This window comes from Stenella coeruleoalba, assembly GCF_951394435.1.
Source record: "Stenella coeruleoalba genome assembly, chromosome: 8".
In the NCBI taxonomy this organism is placed as follows: Eukaryota; Metazoa; Chordata; class Mammalia; order Artiodactyla; family Delphinidae; genus Stenella; species Stenella coeruleoalba.
Genome location: NC_137154.1, coordinates 48,079,631 through 48,106,034, shown reverse-complemented (window position 1 = coordinate 48,106,034; position 26,404 = coordinate 48,079,631). Strand labels below are relative to the sequence as shown.

General features: G+C 54.4%; 1 protein-coding gene across 1 annotated transcript in view; it reads left to right on the top strand.

The window, feature by feature from the left end:
• DNHD1 (dynein heavy chain domain 1) overlaps positions 1–25,756 on the top strand; it is a gene marked incomplete at both ends in the record, with an annotated part of 65,411 nt that extends 39,655 nt beyond the window's left edge. Inside the window, 27 exon segments of the mRNA XM_079929559.1 lie at positions 298–392; positions 929–1,136; positions 2,522–2,647; positions 2,955–3,052; positions 3,157–6,052; positions 6,253–6,430; positions 6,601–6,793; positions 7,024–7,312; positions 8,473–10,072; positions 10,266–10,474; positions 10,675–10,879; positions 10,955–11,057; positions 14,798–14,947; positions 15,197–15,379; positions 15,505–15,936; positions 16,153–16,624; positions 19,890–20,171; positions 20,416–20,568; positions 20,744–20,922; positions 21,055–22,017; positions 22,217–22,403; positions 22,598–22,720; positions 22,806–23,007; positions 23,809–23,900; positions 24,062–24,211; positions 24,435–25,222; positions 25,406–25,756. Coding sequence (XP_079785685.1) covers positions 298–392; positions 929–1,136; positions 2,522–2,647; positions 2,955–3,052; positions 3,157–6,052; positions 6,253–6,430; positions 6,601–6,793; positions 7,024–7,312; positions 8,473–10,072; positions 10,266–10,474; positions 10,675–10,879; positions 10,955–11,057; positions 14,798–14,947; positions 15,197–15,379; positions 15,505–15,936; positions 16,153–16,624; positions 19,890–20,171; positions 20,416–20,568; positions 20,744–20,922; positions 21,055–22,017; positions 22,217–22,403; positions 22,598–22,720; positions 22,806–23,007; positions 23,809–23,900; positions 24,062–24,211; positions 24,435–25,222; positions 25,406–25,756 — 10,907 coding nt within the window.
• Positions 25,757–26,404: the final 648 nt, after the last annotated feature.

Below are 26,404 nucleotides of genomic sequence, written 5' to 3'. Positions count from 1 at the left end.
TATTGCTCTTTTTGGAAACACCTTTCCTCCCCAGGTTGCCCTGGCCTTCCCTCACGGACCACAGCCTCCTTTCCCCCACAGGGACAAACATTCTTAACCTCTCACACTACCATGTGGGTCCTCTCTGCTGACTTGGGCTGGGCTGGGCTGGAGTCTTACCTCTGGACTGAATTGTGCTCTGGACCTTAGGTTCTGGGCCCTTGCCTCTGTGTCGTGCTGTCTGGGAGCTGGGCTGGGCTGGGCTGGACTCTGCCAAAGACCGAGAGCTGCTCTGACTTGTTGTCCCTCCCCCTCCAGACTTAGGTTTAGGCGATCTCCACAACATAGAGCTCCTAACAGTGGGCCAGCTGCTCTCTTGTCCCCTGCTGGAGTTTACAGATCGAATCAACCAGGTGGGCTCACCCCCGCTCTGCGCCCACAGAGGAAAGGTGGTCCAAGCCCAGGTCCTGTTTGCTAAGCTCTAATAGAGCCAGTTAATGCTTAGCAGCCCCTTGAGACAAGGGGGACAGTGGGTGTTGGCTTGTAGTGGGGTGGGGTTGAGATTGCTAGCCTGCCTGGAGGGTATGGGGATCTGATGGCTAGTTCCAGAGGCTCTGTGACGGAAAGTATGTCCCTTCCCTCCCAGGGGAAGGAAATGGGTGGCAGCCCTGAAGCTGTGGGCACACAGGATGGCAGATGTCCCCTGGCCCAAAAGAGCATGAGCTGACTGAGGCATTGTCTGCTCAGCTGGAGCCTTGCAAAAAAGTGGGTTTCAGGGCAGCAGCCCTAGGTCACAGTGTGATGCTGGTGGCCTGTCTTTGAAGCCTGATGGTCCCACTCTCCATCTCTGAGACCTCCACTCTCCTGGGCCCTGGCCCTTGAGTCCCAGCTCCAAGGCTATCCCCTGAGCCATTAGCCAGTCCTGGTTCCTGAGACCCAACTGTTCCAGATCTGGCGGTGTGAAAACATACGGACTCGTGCCCAGGAGGCCCTACTGCAGCTGCAGCGGGCCTGGGAAGCACGACAGCTGCGACTGCTCAACTTCATCCTGCACGTGCCGTACGAGCCCCCAGCTTCAGAGCGCTCCAAGAGACAAGCGCCCCGCAGCCCCCAGTGGCAGGTGGTGGGCAAGGATAGTGGCACCTTCATCCTTTCAGGTGAGACCCAGCCCTCGTGGCCCAGTGAAAGCCCCTGCTGCTGGGGAACGTATTCATCCCCCAAGCCCTGCCAGATCTGGCTTCTCTAGCCGGGGCCCCCTCCCCCCTGGACAGCCTGAGCCATCAGTCTGTTCTGAGACAATATCTTCCATGTAGCCCTCGTACAGTCTTAATCTTCTTGGGAGCCCCCCATCCACTCCCTCCCACCCAATGCCTGGCCTCTTCAGCAAAGGTCCTCCCCTTTCTGGGTGTGCTAAGAAATTCCTCGTGGTCACGTCTCTCCAGCTTTCAATGCTCTGTCCTCTAGACTGCACCCACTCATTAATTCCTTTGTCATTCCCTCATCAAACTCACCTGCCTCTTCTGAACCAAATGCAGGGGACTCTGAGATTTACAGACCGAAGTCCCGTCCCTTGCGGACTCCCAGTCCAGTGAGAGAGGGACAAGAGAACAGAGACAGGTGCATGACAGAGCACCTAACTGAGGGCAGTAGCATCTCAGAAAGAGGACCAACATCAAAGGACCGGGAGAGTTAGAGAAATCTTCCCTTCCCTTAGGCAAAGGCCTCATTCTGACTTCTGAAGGAGTAGGAGTTTGCCAAGTTTGCAAGGGGAGAAGGGCATGCCACTCAGAGGGAGCAGCATATGTACGGGCACTCAAGATGGTACAATTAGGGAAGTAAAGGAGAAATTCTCTTATCCAGCCTAATTGAAACCCAACTGGCAAATTCAAAAAGTTAGTTAAACAGGGAAATCATAAAATATGCATACATGGCTTAAGATTTTTATTTTAGCTTAAATCATATAATGTACATTTATTAACTAACCTTTTAATCTAAAGACGAGGTTTTCTTTGATTTGCAGTCAAGTGATAGAAGCTCCTCACTGCCTTTCTTGCGTTAATACATCATCTGCTATTTCCACTTTCAGTTTCTGTAAAGTTGAGAAGTGACGTGAGGACATTTGTAAAGCTATCTGAATCCAGAACTTTTCTAGATTTTTATTATAATTTCACAATCTTAAAAAATCGCCTTGCCTATATCTAATTTAATATCATGTTTTTATTGGCTTACTGAAGCCCTTCCATGGTTTCCATAGAACCAGCAACTATTTTGCCACCCATATTTCAGTGGTTAACATGATATAAGATTAAATTCTGTAATTAAAATTATAACTCACACAAACGGAACTCACGTAAACAAGTTTGCAAACATACTCTGACTCTTGGTGAGCATACTAGGTTCAACTAGTAGAAGCAAAAAAGTTTGTGTCGTCTAGAGAGTAGTTTGAGATCTGTGAGTTTCAGTGTATTTTGGGTATCAGTCACCCCTGCCCTTGCCCCATCTGACTGCCAGCTCAGCTCAGCTCGAGCCCACTCTTTCTTAGATTACAGCAACCTGCAGGATTCTATCCAGGAAAGTCTTCAGGTGTTGTTCAAGTTCCTGGCCACCCAGAAGTCAGGAGACTTAAACAAAATGGCTTTGGAGTGGGTGACTATCATGCATGGCCTGAGTGAGTGCAGGCCTCTAGCTGGGCTGATGGGTGGGTCCTGAGGTGAGATGGCCCAGAGGGATGGGGAGAGAGGTCGGGGGTGGGTGAGGACAGAGTGAGGACCTCCTCCAGGGCCACTTCTTGGGCTGAAGTGACCAGGTCTTTATTCACGCTGCAGGTTTTCTCTCCTTCGAGCAAGGTCCCTGGGTCCTGCTGAGCAGAGTTTTTTGGGAGTGGGGCATCCCAAGAGGGCAGGAGCAGGCTGGACCCCCTTGCAGAAGCTGGAACCCTAGTCTCCCTCCAGTGTTCCCCTGGCTGCTTCTCACAGGTGCCCTGCTGCAGGTGTGGGTGACTTTTCAGCAGAAGTGGATCTTTTTGAATAAAGTTCTGCATGAGATGAAGATCCAGTTTCCTAGTTCTGACCTGGTAGGGAAGGGGGTGTGTGGCAGGATGGACAAGTGCTACTGGACAGTGGGGCTCAGGGCGGGAGGGGGATGCCGCCCTCACTCTCACCTTCTCTCTCACCACAGCGCTCCCGTTTCGAGGCCGTGGACGAACAGTATCGGACCCTGATGAGGATCTCTGTAGCTGACCCCCTGGTTCTGTCACTTATAGTGCCCAGTGCCAAGCGGAGCCCTTCTTTCCAAGGCCAGCAGCTGCAACAGCTGCTGCAAGCGGGCTCCGTGGAGCTGGAGGGCATCATCGTGGCTCTGGAGAGCGTGCTCTATGCCATATGTGCTCACTTCCCCCGCCTCTTCTTCCTCAGTGGCAGTGAGCTGGTGGCCCTGCTAGCTGCCCCGCTGGAGTCCTGTGAGGCCCAGCTATGGGCACGACGCTGTTTTCCTCACGTGCATGCCGTGAGCTTCCAGTCCAGCCGAACTGATAGAAACACGGATGACCGGGAGTCAAGCCCAAGCCCAAGCCCACAGACTCAGGTGGAGGCGCTTGCAGTGCTCGGGGCAGGTGGGGAGGAGGTGAAGCTGCCGGGGTCCCTTCCTCTGCATTCAGATCTCCCCAGGTGGCTGGCCTCCCTGGAGCAGGGTCTGCGTCTGGCCCTGGTGCACTTGCTGCAGGACTGTGTGGCTGCCCGTCTTGCTCTGGGCCCATCCCTAGACAAGGCCTTCAGGCAGCTGCCCCAGCAGAGCCAGTCGCCCCCGCAGATGTATGTCCAGCACTGGCTGGACCTAGTCCAGGCCTTCCCGTGGCAGTGTGTGCTGGTGGCAGAGGAGGTGGTATGGCGGGCCAACATGGAGGAGGCTCTGCTTGAAGGGAAGGCCCCGGCCGCGGTCCCCATGCACGTGCGCAAGCTTGACGTACTGGTGAATTTTTTGCGGGCCCAGAGGGCCTCTCGGGGTGAGCAGCCCCTGCCCTCTGTCCGCCAGACCAGCCTGCTCAGTGCCCTGTTGGTCATGACAGTGACTCACCGGGATATAGCACAGCTGCTGCAGGAACGCCAGGTCAGTGATCTGACGGACTTCCACTGGGCCCGCCAACTCAAGTACCGCCTGGCTTCACCCCACACCGCTCCCCAAAGACCCCTGCAGAGTCCCAAGTCTCTCGCACCTACTGAGACTTCTCTGTCACCAGCTGCATGCTGGATAGATGTGCTGGGTCGGTCTTTCCTGTACAATTACGAGTACCTGGGTCCCAGACTGGGGTCTCTACCCAGCCTGCTTCCTGAGCGGCCGGCCCTAGTGCTGTTATTGGCCCTGGAAGAGGTGGCCTGTGGGACCCTACTGGGCCCTGATGGTGTGGGCAAGGCAGCTATGGTGAAGACGCTAGCGCAGGCCCTGGGGCGCCAGCTGGTGGTGGTGCCCTGCTTGCCTCAGATAGAGGCCCAAAGCCTGAGCAATTACCTGAACGGTGCCCTGCAGGGTGGTGCCTGGCTCCTGTTAGAAGCAGCTCAGCGCTTGCCCCTTGGCTTACTCTCTGCCCTGGGCCAGCGCTTGGCCAAACTGCGCCACCTCTATGCCCCACTGTACCAGGAAGCTTCCCGAAGTACCAGCACCGTTGACCCCGCCCACCCCCAGCTCCTCGGCAGCGGCTTCTTTGAGAAACATCACGTGGACGTGCGCCTCGGCTACGGCTGTCTCCTGACACTGCGTGCCCTGAGCCCTGCCGTGCCTGCCAACCTGCGCCAACTACTGAGGCCTGTGGCACTGACACTGCCTGACCTGCGGCAAGTGGCAGAGCTGACCCTGCTGGGTGCGGGGATACGGGACGCCTCCCGCATGGCTACCCGGCTATCCAAATTCTTCTCCCTTGAGCGTGAGCTGGTGTCTGGGCCCCCGCCCTGCCGCTTGCCCCTGCTCAAGAAGGTGCTGGAAGACATGATACAGGCTCTAAACGTGACCAAGGGGGATCCCAAGTCCAAGCAGCCCTGCAGCCTAGCCGCCATCGAGGAGGCCGCCCTACTGCGCGCCCTGCTGCGCTCCCCGCTGTTCAGCATCCCGGATGGGGTCCACCTGCGCAACCTCCAAGAGCTGCTCTGTGGGCTCTTCCCTGCCGCCAGCGAGGTGCTGGCAGAGCCTATAGCCCCCGGGCTGAGGAATTCACTGCTGCTGGAGGAGTTGCAGCAAGGAGGCCTGCATCCCAGCCCTGATATTCTGGGGTCCCTGGAGCAGCTGAGTCAGGCCCTGGGCCAGGCCTCAGGTGTCTTGCTCCTGGGCCCCGCAGGCAGTGGCAAGACCACATGTTGGCGCAGCTTATTTAAGATCCAGAATTGGTTGGCAGCCATGGTGGACCCCTCGACCCAGAGCTGCTGCCAGCCTGTGGAAATTACCCACCTGTATCCCAGTGTCCTCAGCCCCCAGGAGTTCCTGGGGTGGCTGGAGGGCCCCTGCTGGAACCACGGTGTCTTCCCCAGGCTGCTTCGTGAAGCCAGTCGGTGTAAGACTGTGGGCGCAAGGGGGCAGGTGCAGGAATCAGTGGGGATTCATCACTGGATAATATGCGATGGGGCTTCCGGTGGTGCTTGGCTGGACTCCATCACTTGCCTCCTGGGTGACCCCCCCCAGCTTAGCCTCCCCAATGGTCAGCAAATAGCACGACCCCCAGGTACTTTTCTTCTGATGGAGGTGGGAGATGCGACAGGCATGTCTCCCACAGCGGTGGGCCGCTGTGCCCTAGTCTGGTGCCGTGGGGAGCAGACTTGGCAGGCTATGCTGAGCGCCCTGATGGCAGCCCTGCCCCAGGAGTACCACTTGCAGCTCCAGACTGTCACTGAGCTCAACCACCTGGCAGAAGTGCTGGTGCCTGCAACGTTCCGATTCCTCACCTGCCAGGGTGCCAGCTCCCTGCTGCAGGTACATGGGCAGCAGGCCGTTTGCCCAGGTGTGGCTGAAGTCACCAGCTTGGCCCGCATCTTGCGTTGTCTGCTTGACCCACACCTGCGCACAGATGAGAAGGAGAAGGCCCATATCCCAGGTGAAGGGAAGGGCTGATGTGAGAGCTATGTGGCCTTGAGGATAGCTGGGATATAGCTCGAGCCTGTGGCCCAGGTTCTTAGGTGGACTTGGGCCTGGGGACTGAAAGTGAAAAGTAATAGCCAACCCCTACTCTCTTCCCCCAACTCCCTCCCCTTTTTCCTCCTGGGGCTCCGATTCTGGCCGTGGTGACCTTTGCAGAGGACCTCAGCTATAGTGACCCTGTGGCCCGAAGCTTCAAGTCCTCGAAAAGAAGCTCTCTGCGCCTGTACCAGGTTGACAGTGACGCTGTGCCTCGTAAGCGCAGGGAGCACTTGCTGGCTGTCAGCAGCTTTCTTTTTGCTTTGATCTGGGGCTTTGGAGCCCACCTTCCCTCCAGGTATCTACAGGGATGGGGGATGGGGCATGCAGAGGGCTGAGATGGAGTGAGTGGCCCATGGGAGTCAAAACCCAGGTGACATTGTTGGGGGAGGGTGGAGTGTGTGAGTGTATCGCAAATGGAACTGTTGTAACTGTCTGACACTTTTGCCTGTATGTCCAACTGAGCAGGCTCTGGCCCCTCTTTGATACCTTCCTGAGGGATTCTATTAGCTGCCTCTCCAACTACCCTGAGCTACCAGCCTCAGCCTTGGTGTTTGATCTACATGTATGCCCTGAAGATGGGACGCTGGCCCCCTTCACTGGCCAATACCTGCGCAGCCGCATCAAGGGAACTCAGGGCACCTTCAACCCTTCTCCTCAGGTGTGAGGACAGTGGGGCAGTAGCTGGGGCTGGGGCTCAAAGAGATATCCTGGGGCGGTCCATGTCCTAGGCCTACCTGCTCCCGTTCCTTGAAATGTTTTCACAGTCTCCAGAATGCATGCAGTGTTCTGCAAATACAGCTTTAACACAAGATTCCTAGACCTTTACTTTCGGCTAGATCGCTGTGCTAACCTGGAGCTGCCACAGTAAGCCCTGCTCCTGTCCTATAGACCGAACGGCTCTTGTACGTGGTGGACCTGCTTCTGTCAGAGGGACACCCGGTGCTGCTGGCTGGAGAGGCAGCCACGGGGAAGTCAGCCTTTGTGCACATGCTAGTGGAGCCACAGCACCCTTACGTGTCCAGCCCCATCCACCCTGCCGTCAGTCCCGCCCACCTTCGCCTCCTGCTGAGCCGGGGCGTCCAGGGCCAATCACAAGCCAGCCCGTGGCCTGGGCAGCATGTGGACTGCAAAGGCTTTCTCCTCTTCCTGCTGGAAGATCTGCACCTGGCTGCTTCCGGTGAGGAGCTGGGAGGAGGGAAGGTGTCATTGTCGTCTCTTGAGACTGGAAAAGCCCTAGCAATATTCGACTCTCAAACATATACCTACAGACCAAACTTCAGTGTTCCATTCTTAATATCTTCTCAGTCTACGTACGCTCCCTGAATAATCCTGTCCTTTGCGTGGCCTCATCCACCATCTCTATGCTCTGACTGCTAAATCTCCGTCTCCAAGATCCCCTTCTAAGCACCAGATCTGTCTATCTAACAGTCTGCTATATGTCTCTACCTGGTTGTCCCATTGACACCACGGATCCAACTCTGAACTCATCATCCTCCCCCAAAACCCTGCTCTCACGTGCCCTCTCAGTACCTGGTACCACCATCCATCCAGTCACTGTAGCCAGAAATCTTGTTGACATCTTCCCCTCCCTCACCAATATCCAGTCACCATGTGTCTTCATTTTGCCTCCCAAGTATCTCTCAAACCTCTCCAACTATTTCTGTTCCATCTTCCCTGGTTCAGGCAGTCATGACCGGGAGCTCTGGCAAATGCTCTTCAAGGTTTCTTGTGATGAGTCTTTCTTCTGTAGATTTTTATGCTCTATCCTCTAACTGGATTCAACTTTGTAACGCAGGCATCCAATAAGTTAGGCTTCCTCTAGCCTCTGGGATCGCCATCCTCTCGGCCTTCTCTCCTGCATTTATCTAGCTAAATCCTACTTATTCTTTACAAATAATCTCAGGCAGTATCTCCTCCAGGAGGTCTGGGCCTCCAGGCTAGGTTCGATACTCATCCTGTGCTCTGTACAAAAATCTATGACAAATATGGTTTTATGACTGTACGTTTACTAGCCTGCCTCTTCCATCCCACTCTGAGCATGTTTCCACCAGTCTCGGTTTCCAAACCTTCCTACTCATTAACCTTCAGTTAAGGAATATGTAATTGGTCTTAGAGGTAGGATTTGGGGCAGAAGAGGGGGAAAAAAGTCACTCACTCCTAAGGAGAGTGCAAGGGAGAGAGAAGAACTTACCAAGTCCCAACACACCAGATGCATAAAATTCCTTAGAACCCCGTGTGTGCCAGGAGCAGACCCAGTGAGGCAGGGAGAGGAAGAGTGGGGTGACACTGTCATGTGGACTTACGCCTGTTCTCTCTGTTATTCTTCACGGCCCACAGACCCAGAGAAGAGCTGTCAGCCGGTGTTGGAGACTCTGCGCCAGGCCATAGACGGCACCGTGTACGCCCACAGCACCTTGGAAGTGCAGACGCTGCAGCCTATAGTCAACTTCCTTGCCACCGCCACAGTGCCAGGCTTCTGCGAGCTCCCGCTGTGCCCACGCCTCTCTCGGCTCTTCACCGTGCTGGCCCTGGGCAGCGTGACCCTGGCCACGCTGCTGAGCAGGCACGTGCCCAGCATCCAGGCCTGGCTCGAAAGCCTCCCCTCTGTGGAGCGGGAGAGTGTTCTAGCAAGAGCCCTGGTCCAGGCGTCGGTGGAGGCCTGGGAGGCGGTGCGCAAGCGCTTTCTGCCCTCACCCCTCCGCCCACACTACCGCTTCTCCCTGCACTCTGTGAGCCAGCTGCTGGGCAGCCTGCAGCTGCTGCCCATCAGGGTGGGCTCCCGGGCTTTTGTGGATTGTCCCAGCCACCAGGAGCACCTGCGCCAGGTGTCCGGCCTATGTGGCACCCGCCTGGCAGTCACGATGGCCACGCGCAACATAGTGCGTCTTTGGTTGCATGAGGCACAGAGAACCTTTTGTGACCAGTTGAGCAGCCCCGGGGAACGCTCCTTCTGTGCCAACCTGCTCCTAGAGGTAGCTCAGAATGTTTTCTGCTGTGGGCCAGCGCCCCCGAGCCTGGGCAAGGGCTACGAGGAGGAGGAGGGGGAAGAGCAGGTGCCTGGAGTGGAGTCCGAAGGGGAGCTGGACCAGTGGGGGGACCTGAGCGACAGCGGCAGTGAGACCGAGGAGGACGAGGACCCGTACTGCCTGCAGGTCTGCACAGGCTCCGTGTCCAATGATTCAGCGCCGTCCAGAGCACCAGTAAAGAGGGTGGCCACAGGGAGCCTAAGTCAGAAGATAAGCCAGGAGGAAGGCACAAGGACCTCCAACTGCAAACTCCAGCTGAATAATAGAGCCAAGAACTGGTGGCAGAAGACAAGCCAGGTAGACGTGACCTCCCCGCTGTTGCTCCAGGTGCTACTGCTCTGCCCCCAGGAAAAGCCCTCAGACCTGGTCTTCAGTCAGGAACTGACACTGCGGTCCAACTCGGAGAGCTCCAACCTGTACGTGGAACGGCAGTGGGTGAGCCTGGAGGAGCAGCTGGCCACATCAGCTGCGCAGCTGAAGCTGAGCCCCCACCTGGCCCGGTGCCACTCGATGGCCCGGCATGTGGCCCGCCTGGTCCGGGTGCTAGCCAGGCCCAGGCAGCATGGCCTGTTGCTCTCAGGGGCTCAGGGGACTGGGCGCCGTACTGCCGTCACTCTGGCTGCTAGCATTTGTCAGGCCCGCCTCTTCCATCTGCCACGTGGATCAGAGGAGGCCATTCTCCAGTGTCTGCGGGATGCCAGCTGGCATGCTGGCGTGTTAGGCCAGCCAGTGGCCCTGCTGGTGCCCAAGGGTGTGGATCTCACTACCCTTCATCGCCTGCTGGCCCTGGCAACCTCAGGCAGGTTCCCTGACCAGTACACAGAGGCAGATCTGGACAACATTGAAGAACATCTCCCCAGGGACAACCTTAGTGTCAGGCAGAACGTCAAGAAGGAAATGCTGTTGCAGAGGTGAGGCCCAGAACCCCAAGCTAGGGGCTGCTCTGCCCTTGCCCCACCCTGGCCAGAGGCCCAAATCCCCCACACAACCTAAGGGCTGATGTGAGGGCACAGAGAGCAGGGCTGAGGCGTCAGGTTGGGATGGGGGCCTTGATGGGCAAACAGGGATAAAGGGGAGGACGGTATCTGAGCTCCTGCCCCACAGGTTCTACCAGCAGGTGTGCAGCCACCTGCACATGTTCATCCTGATCGGCGATGACCAGGCCCACGAACAGCTGCCTTCCACCCTTTTCCTGAGGCTCCTTCAACTGGCCATCGCCAGCACCGACCGCTACGAACCCTGGGACCAAGATTCCCTGGTCAGTGTGGCCCAGCACCATCTGGAGGGGGCTCAGAGCCCACCCCTTGATGACGGTGAGCCCTTTTTACCTGTCCTTGCCACTCATCTTGACCAGGTTCTAAAAAGGATTATTACTTAGGTCAGTCTCTCTCTCCAGAACCTAGCTGAGCCCCCTTCACCTTTTCTGCCCTCCTTCCTGAGCCAGGAGAGAGGGTCTCTGTCATTTCTTCCCCTACGAACTCACAAGTCCAGGCTAAAGCCATGCCTGTTGCAGACTTCTTGAAGTGCCCAGACCTTCAGGCCTCAATTCCCAGTGTGGCCAAATCCATGGCTCTCATCCACCTTTCGGCTGCCAGCTACCACCGGCACCTGTGCCCGGAATTGCCTCTCGTCACCCCCAAGACCTTCCTGGACTTCCTGGACAACTTCGTGCTGCTGCAGCAACAGATGACCCTGCAGATTAAGAACAAGGCCCAGCGGTGAGTGGCCCCATTCCCTCCCCTGTACCTCCTTCTGCTCCCTCAGGTCCACTCACTGGCACACTGTGTCTTCAGGATCCAGGAAGCCCTGGGAATTCTGAGGATGCTGATTGAGCAGCACAGTGCCCACGCCCACCTGGTCGTCAGCTTGGAGCAGCAGCTGAAAGACTCCCGCAAGGTAAAGGGGAGAGGATTTTGAGGCGTGCACAGTAGGGTCAAAGCGGGAGCCCAAACGGGGACTTTGGAGGAACCATACAGACTGAACCTTAGTTCTTGTCTCCTGAGAGTCCCCCTTTCCCCAGGGGATCTCTCTAATTCCTGCCACCTCCTCCTTTAGAGCTCAGGCTCAAAGTTCCCCATGGCACAGCTGAGATCGGGCTGGTTCCTCTAAACACGTGAAACCCAAGTGTCCGCTTCTTGTTGTCCCTGGTACCTTGACTGTGTGAATTTCAGTATGCTCCCCAAGCTCTCCAGAGATCCCCGTTGGGGATGGGGCAGGATTACATCCTCAAGGTCCCCTCTCATTGTAATCCTCTTTTCTCCTGGATTCTCTGTCACTGCTAGTTGGCACACCTCCTGTAGCTGTCCTCTCTTCCCATGCTGCTTTGTCCCTGCACGGCTTCCTTCCACAAAAGCACCAAATACACAAATATATACACTGTATATATATAAATATACACTGTTATGTACAGCGGATGGGAGATGGCTGTGGGGGCCATTTACATTCTAGAACAGAGCCAGAAATAGATTAAATGGCATACTAGACCTCAGTGTCCTGAATTTTTCTCTGTCACCTTCCTCTACAGGGCATTTGCTAGTGACGGACTTTTCTATCCTCCTCCCATCTCCACAATACTGTTCCGCAATGCTATTCAGCCACCCCACTTTCCCTTTAGAGCTCCCCAAATACAGTGCTCATGTAATAAGAGATTTTTCTTTCTAGTCCAAACCCTAAATCCTGTTGCTTTCTTATACAGAGCAATTTTCTTCTTTGAATAAACAAACCGCTCATATCTGGCTAAAACTGGTAGCAATGGGGTCATCACACCTTCTGTAGTCAAACACTCTTAGTTAATAGTGTTTTCCTAAAATAAAGAGACTTTTTTCTTTTGTTTTTAATAAGAGGAATTCTGAAATTGCATTTTCTTTTTCCTTCCTGCTACACAAGATTTTTTTTTTTTGGTACGCGGGCCTCTCACTGTTGTGGCCTCTCCCATTGCGGAGCACAGGCTCCGGACGCACAGGCCCAGCGGCCATGGCTCATGGGCCCAGCCGCTCCACGGCATGTGGGATCTTCCTGGACCAGGGCACGAACCCGTGTCCCCTGCATCGGCAGGCAGACTCTCAACCACTGCGCCACCAGGGAAGCCCTACGCAAGACTTTTTGATGAAGTTTCAGGGATAACTACAGTGAAGTAAACTAGTGATCAACTTATGAGCAGATAATCTGAGTTACTTTCTACTGGACTTTCAGGGCTTCCAGCTCCCAATGCCTAACCCGCCTCTTCTGATGGGTGCCCTCAGGGCTGTCATCCAGTGTTACGCAACTCCGGGGGCATGGCTTACATTGTGTCTAAGTGCACGTATCTACTCCACATGTGTTCTGTGCAGTCCTCATAGTACTGGTGCCCGCCTACCATCAGCCACAGAGGATCACTAGCTTAGATGAAACATGAAGACTCAGTTGAGATGCAAAAAAATTGAGACGTTCATAGATGGACAGGAGTCCTCTTTCCCATGTTTTCCAAATTCCAGTTTCTTGTCTTGGACCTTACGTTTTCCCAAAATGGATAATACCAGGAATTGTTGATATGGCTTAGGGACGTTATTATTCTTTGATCCCTGGGTCAGTTGCATCAGAGCACAACATAAGAACCCCCAAATCTGGATATGAGATTTTCGTAGGCTCAGGGGCACTCACTCAACAGCCATAATGGTGTGTACTTCTTTCAACGTTGTCTACCTCAGGAAATGGCCACCATCCACTTAGTGAATTAAGCTAAATCCCAGGAGCCATTCTGGGCCCCTCCATCTCTTTTCCCTCTCATATTCAGTTGGTTCATTTATTTATTACTGTACTCAGAAAACTTAATTGAACTCCATACTTTTTGTCCGAGCACTCATTAATATTTTTGTCCATGTCTACATCTATGCTTACATCTAGATAGGTAGACAGAATTTTCGCCTCAACTTTTCTATGGAGGCCATCCTTTCTTCCGTTTTACAGATGAGAAAACTCAGATCCAGAGAGGTCAGGATGAGAATTAAATGAGATCTTACATGTAAAGCACTTCAAAGTGCCGGCACATAGCAAGAGCCCGATAAATGTTATCATGTATTAGATTGCCTCCTAATAAGAAAGATAAGACACTGCCCTTGCCTTCGTGGTGCCTAGTTTACTGGAAGATATAGGCTCATGCAGGCGATTACAAAACAGTGTGTTATGACAGAGCAAGTCCAGGATACTCTGCAAGTCCAGCAAGTCCAGCAAGTCCAAGATACTCTGAAGTATCAAGAAAGACTTTCTAGAGAAAGCACAGTGCCACACAGTATGTAACACAGAGGCACGTGTAGAACACGGCAGGTGTTCAAAAGCATTCCTTAAATATGTAAACGAATGAATGAAGTATCAAGGTCCATACCTGAAGGTTAGGTAAGATTACATATAAAAGGGTTTGGGAAGAGTGTCACAGGCTGAAGTAACAGCAGGTGCAAAGGCCCACAGGCAAGAGGATGTGTGTCACGTTGGAGGAGCTGAAAGTCAGGAATGGCTGGAGAGCAGAGTGCTGGGAGAGGAAAAGGAAATGAGGTTGGAAAGATGAGTAGAGGCCTCCTGGTCATGGAGGCATTGTAAACCAAATGAAAAAAGTGGCAAGTGTTAAGGGACCTGATGATATGATATTTGGCTTTGAGAAAACCAATTAGGTTGCAGCATGAAAAGCCAGTTAGAGGATGGGAGTAGGAGTTAGGAAGCCAGTGCAGAAGGTCAGGAGTGAGAGAGCATGGGCGTGAATGATGGCGTTGGGGATGGGAGTAGATACGAGAGACGTTTAGGAGGTGGAACCAAAAGGCCTTGAAGATGGGTTGGGTTTGGGGGACTAGAAGAGATGGAGTCAGGGTAACAATTAGGTTTCTTCCTTGGGAAACTTCCATGTACTTTGCCGCAGTTCTCTGAGAAAAGAACACACGAACAGATGAGTAAGATTGCAAGAGATCTGACGAGGCACAGCTAATACGTTCACTTCTGGACACGTGGAGTCTGAGGGGCCTGTGAGACACCAAAGAGGAGATTCCCACTAAGCAGATGGACACGGGGGTGTGGGTCTTGGGAAAGAATCTGGCTAGATATACAGATTTGGAAGTTGTTAAGGTATAAGTGGTAATCAGAGACATGAGATTAAGGAGGATGCCCAGAAGTGTAGGCTGAGAAGAGACGGGGGCCCTGAAAACATTTCTGAGAAATATTTAAGGGATGGCACCGGAAGAGACTGAGAACGAGCAGCCACAGAAGTTGGAGAAAGACAAAGAAGAACATGGGCTCATGAAGGTCAAGAGAGGAGAATGTTCAAGAGGGAGGAGCTGCCTTCTGCGGCAAATGCCACTGATGGGTCAAGTAAGATGAAGAGTGTAGCCCAGTGGTTAAGTGTGTAGGCTTTGTATTCAGATTTCCTGGGCCTGTATGGTAGGTCAGGAGAAGCACCCACCCACTCGGGGCTGCATTACTAGATGTATAACTCACAGATAAGAAAATGACACTTTCAGAGCTCAGCATGTATCTGTGGCCTATGTGGAGTTCAACTTGGTCACCCTGACTATCGAATGAGGAGTATGCCTGAGTCCAGGCCCATGGGGTCTTCCCTTGGGGTCTTCCCACCTGGCCCGGGATCTAGAGCTACAGAGCCTGAACTCTGTTCACAGAGCCTCGGCAGACTGCATCAGCAGCTAGACCAAAACAAGCTTCTGCACAAGCGGCAGCTGGCAGGGTGTCAGCAGCAGGAGAACCTCATTGAGAAACTGACCAAGCAGCGGGATGCCCTGCAGGCTCAGCATGAGGCTTTCCTGGAGCAGGTGGGCTCTTCCTGCTGCCTGCCCTGCACTGCTCCTCTCTTGGAAGAGGACAACCCCTCACAGGATGCCCAGAGGAGAGGATGGGTTGACTTGTCATGAAGTCTCCTGGGGGAGGGGGTAAAGGTAATAAGATGGCTTGGGGTGTGGTCCCTTTGGGGACCCTAGGAGAAGATGATCCCTCCTGGAAATACATTGAAGAAAGAGGACTTTCTGGGAGCTCACTTCAAGAGCCCATCTCTCCTCATTCAGATGGGCAAGGCATTCCTGGGGCCCCTGAGCCAGCTACAGGTGGCTGACTTTGAGGAGATACGGAGCTATCGAGTGCCACCAGAATCTGTGGTCCAGGTGACCGATGCTCTGTGTGACCTCTTCCACCGTGAAACAGGCTGGGCCAGTGCCAAGCAGCTGTTATGCACTGAGGACTTTTATCAGGTAGGGAATGTGGGGCGCCATGGAGGAGGATAGTGGAGGCATGGAGGGGAGACTTGGCAAGGCTGTGGGGCAAGGTTCAGAGCACCTATGTCTTCCCCCACCCTTCTTAACACACACTCTCCCAGGAGCTGGTGTTCTTCCCTAAGGAGAAGATGACAGACTCAGAGATTATAAAGTTAAACCTAGCTCTGAAAGCTCCAGGCATGAGCGATGCAGCCTTGCGAGCAGTGAGCACACCTGCAGCACGGCTGGCAGCCTGGCTCTGGGCCGTTCTGGACTACGGGCTGGCACGGCGCCGAGGGCTGCCCACGGGCCTGCTGTTGCAGCAGGCGGAGGCGACACTGGCTCGGGAGCAGGCCCGCCTGGGCCAGTACCAGTTCCAGGCCCAGGAGATCCTAGCGTACAGTTTGGCCCTGTCCAAGAAGCTGGAAGATGCCCAGGCTTCCCACAAGCATGTGGCAGAGAAACTCGGTCAGGCTCAGCGTGGCCATCATCACAAGTGGCCCATCAAGGCTGCACTGCTCACGCCCATGCACTCCTGGACTACAGAGCTCCAGGTAGCCAGCCTCTCCTAGGCTGCCCCCTAAAGTTCATTTCTGCACCACAGTCCCACTCCTCTGCTCCTCCCCGTGCCCTCACTGCCTTCCTCTGTCCCACTCTGCCCTCCTTGCCACGCTTTCCTCCACACCCTGCCTTACTCCCTCTCTGCCAGACCCTCTGCCTCTACCCTCCCCGCTGGCCTACACACCCTCCGGTCTTCCCTTCCGCACCAGAAGTTGAAGGGACACTGCACGACTGTGTTCGGAGATGCTGTCTTGTGTTCAGCCGCCATCAGCTACCTGGGTCCCTTCCCACCAATGCGGCGCCAGGAGCTACTCGACAAGTGGCTGGCTCTCTGCAGGGGCTGTGAGGAGCCGCTGGGCCCAGATGACGTGGCACAGGCACTGAAGCAGATGCAGAAATCTGTCATCACGCCACCAAAGAAAGCCCTGCTCTCCACACGCTCTCCCTTCAGCCTTCTGGCCTTGCTGAGCTCTGAATCGGAACAGTTACAGTGGGACCGAGACCTGAAGCCCCAGGCAAAGTCAGCCCGCCTGGAAGGCCTGCTTCTGCGAAGTTACACTCACTACTTCAGTTGCCGTTGGCCCCTGCTGCTTGACCCCAGCAACCAGGCCCTCACCTGGCTGAATCCACTGCCTCTAGAAGAGGCTGGATGCTCGGCCACAGGTCCCACCAAAGACAGAGGTAAAGCCAGGGAGAGTAAACACAGTGCATCTTGGGTGTCTGAGCTGCCCAACACTCTCAGCCACATGTGCTCTTCCCTTTCCTAATGAAGACACTAAATTTTTATGGCCAGGGTATCCCAGATTTCATCAGCCAACACGGTATTTTTTAAAAATATTTATTTATTTATTTTGGCTCTGCCGGGTCTCGGTTGCGGCACGCGGGATCTTTAGTTGCGGCACGCGGGATCTTTAGTTGCAGCACGCAGACTCTTAGCTGCAGCATGCATGCGGGGTCTAGTTCCCTGACCAGGGATCGAACCCGGGCCCCCTGCATTGGGAGCACGGAGTCTTACCCACTGGACCACCAGGGAAGTCCCCAGCCAACATGATATTAATAAATTAGGTCACATTTACATTTGGGGCCCATATTGCAATGATTCTGAATCTACGTGGCTGACCGTGATCCGCATCCTGATCTGCTCAGCACTATTAGAAACTTGAACTACAACTCAGAGCTTTACTACCCAAATTTATCCAATGTTCAGGAATTCTGGGGAAATATTTCTATTGGTCCTGCTTGGATCAGGGACCCATCTGGGTAGAGCATCGGAGGGAGCATTTCCTAGGGGAAGGGAGAGTGTTTATTTCCCAGAAGAAGGGGTTGAGGGTTGTACTGGTAAGAACAATAGACATCTAGAATAGAAGGCGTATAATTAATTTGTCTGTAACACGGGCTCTATAAGCAGACTATCTGGGTCAATTATCTGTCCTTTGCTAGCTGTGTGACCCAGGCAAGGTATTTAACCTCTCTAAGCCCAAGTTTATTTGCCAATAAAATGAGGGTCTTAATTATACCCATCTCATAAATTGTTGTGAGTATTAAGTAAGATAATTCATGAAAAAAGAGTTCACACAGTGCCTAAGACATAATAAGTTCTCAGAAACATTAGTCATGGGCTTCCCTGGTGGCGCAGTGGTTGAGAGTCCGCCTGCCGGTGCAGGGGACACGGGTTCGTGCCCCGGTCCGGGAGGATCCCACATGCCCCAGAGCGGTTGGGCCTGTGAGCCATGGCCGCTGGGCCTGCGCATCCGGAGCCTGCGCTCCGCAACGGGAGAGGCCACAACAGTGAGAGGCCTGAGTACAGCAAAAAAAAAAAAAAAAAAATATATATATATATATATATATATAATGCCTCTCCTCAAGAACTCTGCACAACTATACTAGTTGTGGCTCACGGGCTCTAGAGTACAGGCTCAGTAGTTGTGGCGCATGGGCTTAGTTGCTCCACGGCATGTGGGATCTTCCCAGACCGGGGCTTGAACCCGTGTCCCCTGCATTGGCAGGCAGATTCTTAACCACTGCGCCACCAGGGAAGTCCCTGTTTTTTGCTTGTTTGTTTGTTTGTTTTTTGATATTGAGCTATATGAGCTGTTTGTATGTTTTGGATATTAATCCCTTGTTGAAAAGATATATGCACCCCAGTATGCATAGCAGCACTATTTACAATAGACAAGACATGGAAGCAACCTAAATGTCCATCGACAGATAAGGAAGATGTGGGTGTGTGTGTGTGTGTGTGTGTGTGTGTGTGTGTGTGTATATACATGCACAAATAATGCCCTTTGCAGCAACATGGATGGACCTAGAGATTATCATACTAAATGAAGCAAGTCAGACAAAGACAAATATATGACATCACTTATATGTGGAATCAATAAAAAAACACACAAACTTATTTACAAAACAGAAATAGACATACAGACATAGAAAACAAAGTTATGGTTACCAAAGGGGAAGGAACGGGGAGGATAAATTAGGAGTTTGGGATTAACAGATACACACCACTATATATAAAATAGATAAACAACAAGGACCTACAGTATAGCACAGGGAACTATATTCAATATCTTATAATAACCTATAATAGAAAAGAATCTGAAAAAGAATAAATATATATATACGTATATATGTGTGTGTATATATATATATCTGAATCACTTTGCTGTACACCTGAAACTATCACAACATTGTAAATAAGCTATACTTCAATAAAACAACAAAAACAAACAAAAAACTCCAAAATAGTAAGCCTGGAAGAGCACACAAGTCCCAGATGAGCACCGCAGCCCCAGTGATTTTAGCCTTTTTTTAAAAAAATTAATTATTTATTTTTGGCTGAGTTGAGTCTTTGTTGCTGCACGTGGGCTTTCTCTAGCTGCAGCGAGCGGGGGTTACTCTTTGTTGTAGTGCGCGGGCTTCTCGTTGCGGTGGCTTCTCTTGTTGCAGAGCATGGGCTCTAGGCTCGCGGGCTCTAGAGCGCAGGCTCAGTAGTTGTGGCACACGGCCTTAGTTGCTCCGCGGCATGTGGGATCCTCCCAGACCAGGGCTCAAACCTGTGTCCCCTGCACTGGCAGGCGTATTCTTAACCACTGCACCACCAGGATAGCCCGATTTTAGCCATGATTTTAGCCCAGTGTAACTCTGAGCAGAGTGCCTGATCAGGCATCTAAGCTACTGAAGTGAGAGATAATAAATGGGGTGTTGTTTTTAGCTAAGTTTGTGGTAACTTGTTAAGGAATAGGAAATGAACACACCAAACTGTGGACCTGGCAACCTCCACTTGCCCACTTCTTGAACACTTAATATTTTTAAAAATCCTTAAAAAATTTCTTGATAATTAAAAAAATAAGTATTTATCTTTTCCAGATCCTGCAATAGAGGAGGCAAAGGAGAAGGGGGCTGCAGACAGCTGCTGGTCAGCTAGCCACCCGGTGCACAGCACTGTCCATGGCGTGGCTAATGCCACAGTCTGTGGCCTTTCTCCTACCAGCTGTTACTTCCAGGCAATGACCTCTATGCTAGTGATGACTCTTGTAGTTGTTAGTGACAGAATTTGCTTAGGCAAAAAGGGAAATGCACTGACTCTTCTAACCAACCTACAGAAAAGCAGAAATGGAGCTGATTTCAGTGGTGACTAGAACCCCTCCCTGGAATTTTAGAGTAGCAATAATGAGAGCTACCCTTTACTGAGTGCTTGGTAGGTACCAGCAAAGTGCTTTGTATGCACTGTTCCATGTCATCTTCACAGTAACCCTATGAGGTACTCACTACTATCAACCCCATTTTGCAGATGACGAAATTGTGTCACAGAGAGCTTAAGTGACTTTCCTAAGGTGTCTTCTCGCAGAACTTCCTTCATGAGCTGGAGCCCTTGGGTGAACGGGGCTCCCCAGGAGCCTGAGTCCCTCCCTGAGAAGAGCCCCTCTTCCTCTTTCTGCCACAGGGAAGGGCTTCAAGAGAAATCAAGGAAAAGAGTCTAAAGAGGAGGACACGGAAGACGAAGATGATGAGAGCGACGAGTGTTACAAGACAAAAGAACAGAAGGCAGGAGAAAGGGGAATCACGGAGAAGAACAAGGAAGAGGAAGCGTCGCAGGAGGAAGAGGAGAAAGAACAGGAGGAGGGGGCGGGGACTGTGACTCAGTCCCCGCCCCCTCCCGAACCCCGAGTCCTCTCAGGCGCTGACCCAGAGCTGGGGCCTCAGCTCCAGGAGGCAGCTGCCGGTGGTGAGAACTCGTCCCCTGCACCCACGTGTCTCCTGTGTCCTCCCCCTACTCTGTGGCCCCACAGGACTCCAACACCCCAGTCTGACCTCAGCTCCCACCTCTACCCTGGGCACTAACTCAGTGGAAGAGCCCTGAGGGAGCCTTCCCGTCAGCCAGAGGGGAGCAAAATCGGAGCCCGATTTTGTGCATGGGGGTGCCCAGGTGCTGGCATGGTGGGTAGGGTGTCCTTGCCTCCCCCTCGCAGGCCTGCCGGTGCTACTGACCAACATGGAGCTGGGCCTAGAGTGCCCAGAACTGCAATGGCTACTGCAGCGGGAACAGCTGTGCCCACCCCAGTTGCAGCCTGGCTTCTGTCTCTATCTGAGCACTACCCTTCCCCTCAGTTCTTTGGAAAAAGGTGAGGCCCAGTGGGTAAGTCGCCAGCACAGCTTTGTGGGAACACCAGGGCCTGAGCTTCACTCAGTCTGGCCCAGAGCGGGCTCAGGACCGTAGCAGGGAGCCACACTCCCTGTGCCTCTCACCCCTGGCTCTGCCCCAGGGAAGAGGTTAAGCGTCTCCCATGTGATTCCAAGTGCTAGGCTGTGAATTGCTGAAAGGGCTGAATGTGCTGGACCTGGGCATGAACATGGAAATCCTAGAAGAACAGATGCTGCGTGAAATCTTGTGCACAGAGCGTCCTGAGCTTGAGAGCCACTGGCAGGACCTGAGGATCAGATTCCTGGACGCCTGGGAAGCTGTGAAGGCTGCTGAGGTACTTGGGGGGTCCGGTCTGTGGGCTGGGATGAGCTTTGCAGCGGCCCAGGTGCGGGGGTGGAGATGAGCGCTGCTGATCGGGAGCTACGTGGGAAAGGGCCGGATCCGCGCAACAAGGGACTGTTTGCAGGAGCGGCTGCTGACGATGCTGCTGCTCCAGAACCCAAGGCGTCAGAAACCAGCCAAGTTCCTGCGAGACATGGTGAGGGCCCAGGCAGAGCTGTGTCGGCTGCGTGCCCGTTTCGAGGAGTTAGAAGAGCTGAGGAGGCAGGAGGTGGCATCGTGGGCACCGTATCGGCATGTGGTCTGGCATGGAATGGCCATTATAAAGGCTCTTAGCTCACTGCAGAACCTGCTACCGCTTTTCCGTATGAGTCCAGAGAATTGGCTGGCAGCCACCAAGCGGGCTCTGAACAGCATGAAAGGTGAGATTCATCAGCAGGAAGAACTACCCTGCCATCTGCTGCAGTTAAAAAGACAGCTGACCCGCCAGCTACTGGGCAGCACTGCCGCTACACTGGGCCTAACCCAAGTACCCTTGGTGGGTGCCTTGGGTGCTCTGGCTCTGCTGCAAGTGGCAAGGAAGGCACCGGAGCTCGAGAGGCTGGCCCTCTGGCCTGGACTGGCAGCCTCTCCCAGCACAGGCTACAGAAAACCAGACCCAGGTGTGGCTCGACCGGCCTGGCTAGGGCTGAGAGCCTGGCACGAATGTGAGATGTTGGAGGTACTGCCCCCGTATGCTGGGCTGTGTGCATCCCTGGCAGGCCACTCCAGTGCTTGGCAGGCTTACTTGTCACTGTCATCCACAGTGCTGGGTCCTGCACCGGGGCCTGGGACTGACTCATTCAGCCTCCTCCAGAAGCTGATCCTGTGGCGTGTGCTGCGCCCTGAGTGCCTGGCCAGTGCCCTGGCAACCTTCACCACCAGCCTCCTGGGCCGGCCCCTGGATGAAAACCTGCGTGCTCCCACCATACCCTTTGAACACAGTCAGGCTACTCAGCCCACGCTGATTTTGTTGCCACCACCTGGTCACCCCACCGCCACCGTGCACCCCCTGACCATCATCCAGAAACTGGCTGCCAAACACGTGCAGGTTCGAGCCTGGCCTCTCGGCCACAGAGCCACCGGGCTCTTAGGGCTGGGCTGGGGTGTGGGTCTCCCCTCCCAGCATTCTCATGGATCTTTCTGGATTACTCAGGGACTTTTCAGGTCATCTGTGGCATTACTCTGGGTCCCTTGGGTCACCCTAGGATCCCTTTGAGTTACCCTGCCATTTTGCTGTTGGTCCTCAGGGGCAGAAGCATCTGAAGGTGATAGCTCTGGGCTCTGAAGCCTGGGACCCGGTCTCGGATGTGGTCGGCATTCTCCGCAAGGCTATGCACAGCGGGCACTGGCTGGTGCTGGAGAACTGTCATCTGATGCCTCACTGGCCAAAAGAGCTGCTACAGCCCTTGCTGGGGCCGTTGGCCAGAGCCAAGGGTGGGTTTGCTGCCTAGAGATGGCTTCTAGGACCCTATCCTACACTTGGGCCTGAGCTTGAACTCAGATCTCATGGCTGATCCCCTAATCACCTTTGTATCTGACTCCTAACCCCCTAGCCTCAAGTCTGATCTCTAGGCTTATGTCTGACCCTTTACCCAGCGATTGATCTCAGCCCCATGTCTGACCCCTAGTGGTCTCCGACCTGGAGTTAGAACTGCTTTCTGCTCAACAAGCAAGAGAGAACGTGGCCACTGTCCACAGAGATTTCCGTCTTTGGCTTATTGTGTCTGCAGAGGCTATTGCTTCCTTACCAGGTGAGGAGCTTCCCCCCACAGGCTCTCAGATTGGAGCGGGGAGGTAACTGTATTGTGCTGACTCAGCACTTTCCTTCCTCCCCAGCCGTGCTGACTCTGCACTCCATGCCTATTTTCTGGGACCAGTCCCTGGAGCTGTCCCATGTCTTGGTCGACAGTGTGGAGCTAGTCCAGCAAGGACTCTGTGTGCAACCCCCAACCAGGGTGCTGCCTCTGCTCCTCCTACATGGCCTCCTGCTACACCGGCAGCTCTATGGAATGAAGCTGCAGGCTCACAGGGGGTGCTGGTGAGGGACCCCGCCCATCCTACTCTGTCAGTCACTCAGCAAACACTGAATATTTTTCACATGCTGGGATTCATCTCTGGGGAGCTCCAAAATGTGAGGGCAGGGGGAAGTCAAGGAAGGCTTCTCCAAGGACTTAGGGGTCTCACTTTGAACTGAGTCCTGACAGCAGAGGCAGATCAGGTGGAGATGAGGCCTTTCTGAGCAGAAGGAACTAAGCTTAGCAGGAGAGAGGACTTCAGTGTGGCTGAGGTGGACATGCTGGGGCTTGAGTGGGGAGAGGTGAGGCTTGTGGTAAAGGGCCTTTAAGACCATCACAAGGGACCTGATTGGATCCTGAGGACAGTGGGAAGCCACTGAAGGGTTTTAAGTAGAAGACACATGATCCCATCTGTGTGTTGGAAAGATCACGCTGGCTGCAGCGTGGAGAATGGACCAGATGGGGCAGGGCTGGAGGCAAGCACAATAGTTTTGGGAGGCTCTGGCAGGCTTGAGGAACGAGGTCATGGTATGGGTGGTAGGGACTAGGGTAGTCACAGTGGGGAGAGAGTAAATATGGGGTTAGGAAGAGGGAAGAGTCAAGGAAGGCTCTCAGATTTCTGCCTTGGACAACTGGGTGGGTGGTGTGGGAGGAAATGATGATTTCAGTTGAAAGGAAGTCGTATTTGTGGTGCCAAGTGGCGATGACTAGTGAGCCCTCGTGGGTCTGGAGCTCAGGAGGGAGGTTCGGGCTGGAGAGAAAGATGTGAAAGTCCTCAGCATATAGATGGTTTTGAAAGCCTACTTCCTGCTCTCCACCCCCAGGAGTCAAGGGACGCTGACCCGGATCCTGCAGATCCAAGACCACCTGTGGGCCAGCCTGAGCAATCCCAGTGCTGCCATGCAGGAGCTGGCTGGTGAGACTCCTCCTGTCCCCCATGCAGTCACCAGCCCCCAGGAGAGCCCAGAAAGGGGGAGGGAGGGGAGCACTGAGATGGGGACATAACCTACAACCTTGGTTTGGGAGGTGGTGGAAACTGGAGGGGCTGTAACTGAGGGGCTCTGACCTCATCCTCAGCTTCAGTTTTCTATGGGGGTCCTGTGGGAGACGAGAAGGACAGGGAGGTCCTGAATAGCCTCACGCAAGCCTGCCTGAGCTCCAGCAGCAGGAACCGGGCCCAACCACACACACCCCAGTATCTGCTGGCCACTCTGATGCCCAGCCCGGGTAAGCTGCAGTCAGGTATCTGCGTTGAGGTGGGGAACAGCCCAGTAATACCACCTTGCTCAAGGGAATGTAACAGAGGTACCAAAAAAGGTGTAGAAGGGGGCAATATTCACAGTTACGGGATGATGATGGTTTAAAGTGTCAGAGAAAGGCCTACTCCCTTGGGTCTGGGGTGGGAAGAGACAGTCTTATCTCTCACCCCTCACTCACCTCCACCCCCAAGAACTAGGGGAGCCGGATGCTATGGAAGAGTGCAAGGCCCACATGCATCTACTGCCCACACCACCTGAACCCCGGACCTGCGGACTGAGTGCTGGCCCCCAGACCTGGCTGCTGCGACGCCAGAGTCGCGCTGTCCTGAGCGCGCTGCAGCGGTGTTCGCCCACTTGGGTTCCGGAGGCCAGCGGAGGCTCCCGGCGCGCCGAAAGGCGGCTGCGGCAGCGCCTGGTGCAAGCCAAGCGGATGCTGGAGTCACTGCAGGCTCTGCTGACCGAGACCACTCGCCAAGCTGAGTCTGGTGCGGGGTGGGGGGAGCTGGGGCTGAGCGCGCGGCGGCCTCTGGAGGGCTTCCTCAAGATGGAGGTGCTGGAACTGAGCCAGCTGGTGGGCGCGCTGCAACGGGACCTTGATTGCCTGTTGCAGCAGCTGAAGGGCGCGCCCCCGTGTGCCTCCCGGCGCTGTGCCGCGGTGGCTCACGCTCTCTGGACTGGCCGCCTACCCTCGCCTTGGCGACCCCACGCGCCTGCCGGGCCTCAGCCGCCCTGGCACTGGCTGCGACAGCTGTCGCGCCGTGGGCAGCTGTTGGTTCGCTACCTGGGTGTGGGGACCCAAGTACCAGAGCGCATCTTTCACCTGTCAGCCTTTTGCCGCCCGCGCCGCCTGCTGCTGTCACTGCGTTGGGAGGCTGCCTTTGCTGGGGTTGACCTGACGAATTTCCCTGGTTGCCAAGGCTCTAGCTCCAGTCAGCTCCCCCATAAACGTCAGGAGCTAAACAGCCCTCTGCACCTCCAGGTATCCTCGTGCTGCCCCTTCGTTTCCAATTCCGCCCCTTGAAGTCCCTGATTACACCTCTTAGTTACCCCACCTTGCCTCTTCTTGGTTTTACTCCCGCTAGCCTCATCTGCTTCTCTAATCCCGCTCCACCACGACCCCCCAGCTTCTCAGCCTTGCCTGACCAGTTTCTGGCGCCCCCAGGTGGTGAACGGCCCAAACCCCAGGGTTCCAGAGGTGGGGCTGCTGCTGACTGGGCTACAGCTCCGGAACGCCGAGTGGGACCCGCTCGCAGGGGCCTTGCAGGACAGTTCTTCCAGTCAGCCCAGCCCTCTGCCTCTGGTCAGAGTCAGCGCCCAGGCCCCGGGGGCCAATGACATGCCACCCCGAGCCGGCCTGGCCGTGTATTCCTGTCCTGTGTACTTGGAAGGGCCCCTCGGCACCACTAGGCTGCACAGCAGGAAGATCCTGATGCACCTGCCCCTGCCCACGAAGCTCAGCCCCGCCACCTGTGCCCAACGGAGAGTCCATGTGTGCAGCCCACCGCTGCCCTGAGCCCTCCGCCAAAATAAAGTTGGAGTGCTTTGATGAAAGATTTCTGAGACTTAATAAGGAATGCAGGTGTGTGCCCACTGAAAATGCGACACACTGAGGGGAAAGCACAGTGTACACGACTGAGAGAGGTGGTCTGTTCACAGTGAAGGCAGAAGAGGGTGTGTGCCTGGCGATGGGGAGAGGGGAGTGTGGGTACACTGTGGGGGAGATGGGCCTGGGGCTAGTCCTGTATCCAAGGGGCTAGGCCCCCGAGATGGGCCTGGGGCTAGTCCTGTATCTCAGGATGGCTAACACACAGGACTTGGAATCCCTACCCAGCTCTCGACTGTGCTCTCAGCTCTTGTGCTAAACCCGCAAGCGATATTTTTAAAGGGAGAACATTAGAACTCAAGAAAATTTCTTCAGGCACTTAGCAGTACTATTGGGAATGCCCCAATCCTGCCCTACTGGTCATCCCCTCCCCCAGAATGGATCCTGAGTGAGTCGTACACACACACACACACACACACACACACACACACAAGCGAAATAAGACACAAGGTCATATGTTCATTCAACGATTAGTTATGAGCACTCCTCTGAACGAGGTGCTCTTCCAGGCACTGATGAGGTTGTTCTAATGCCGGGAGACAGATAATAAAAGGCCAA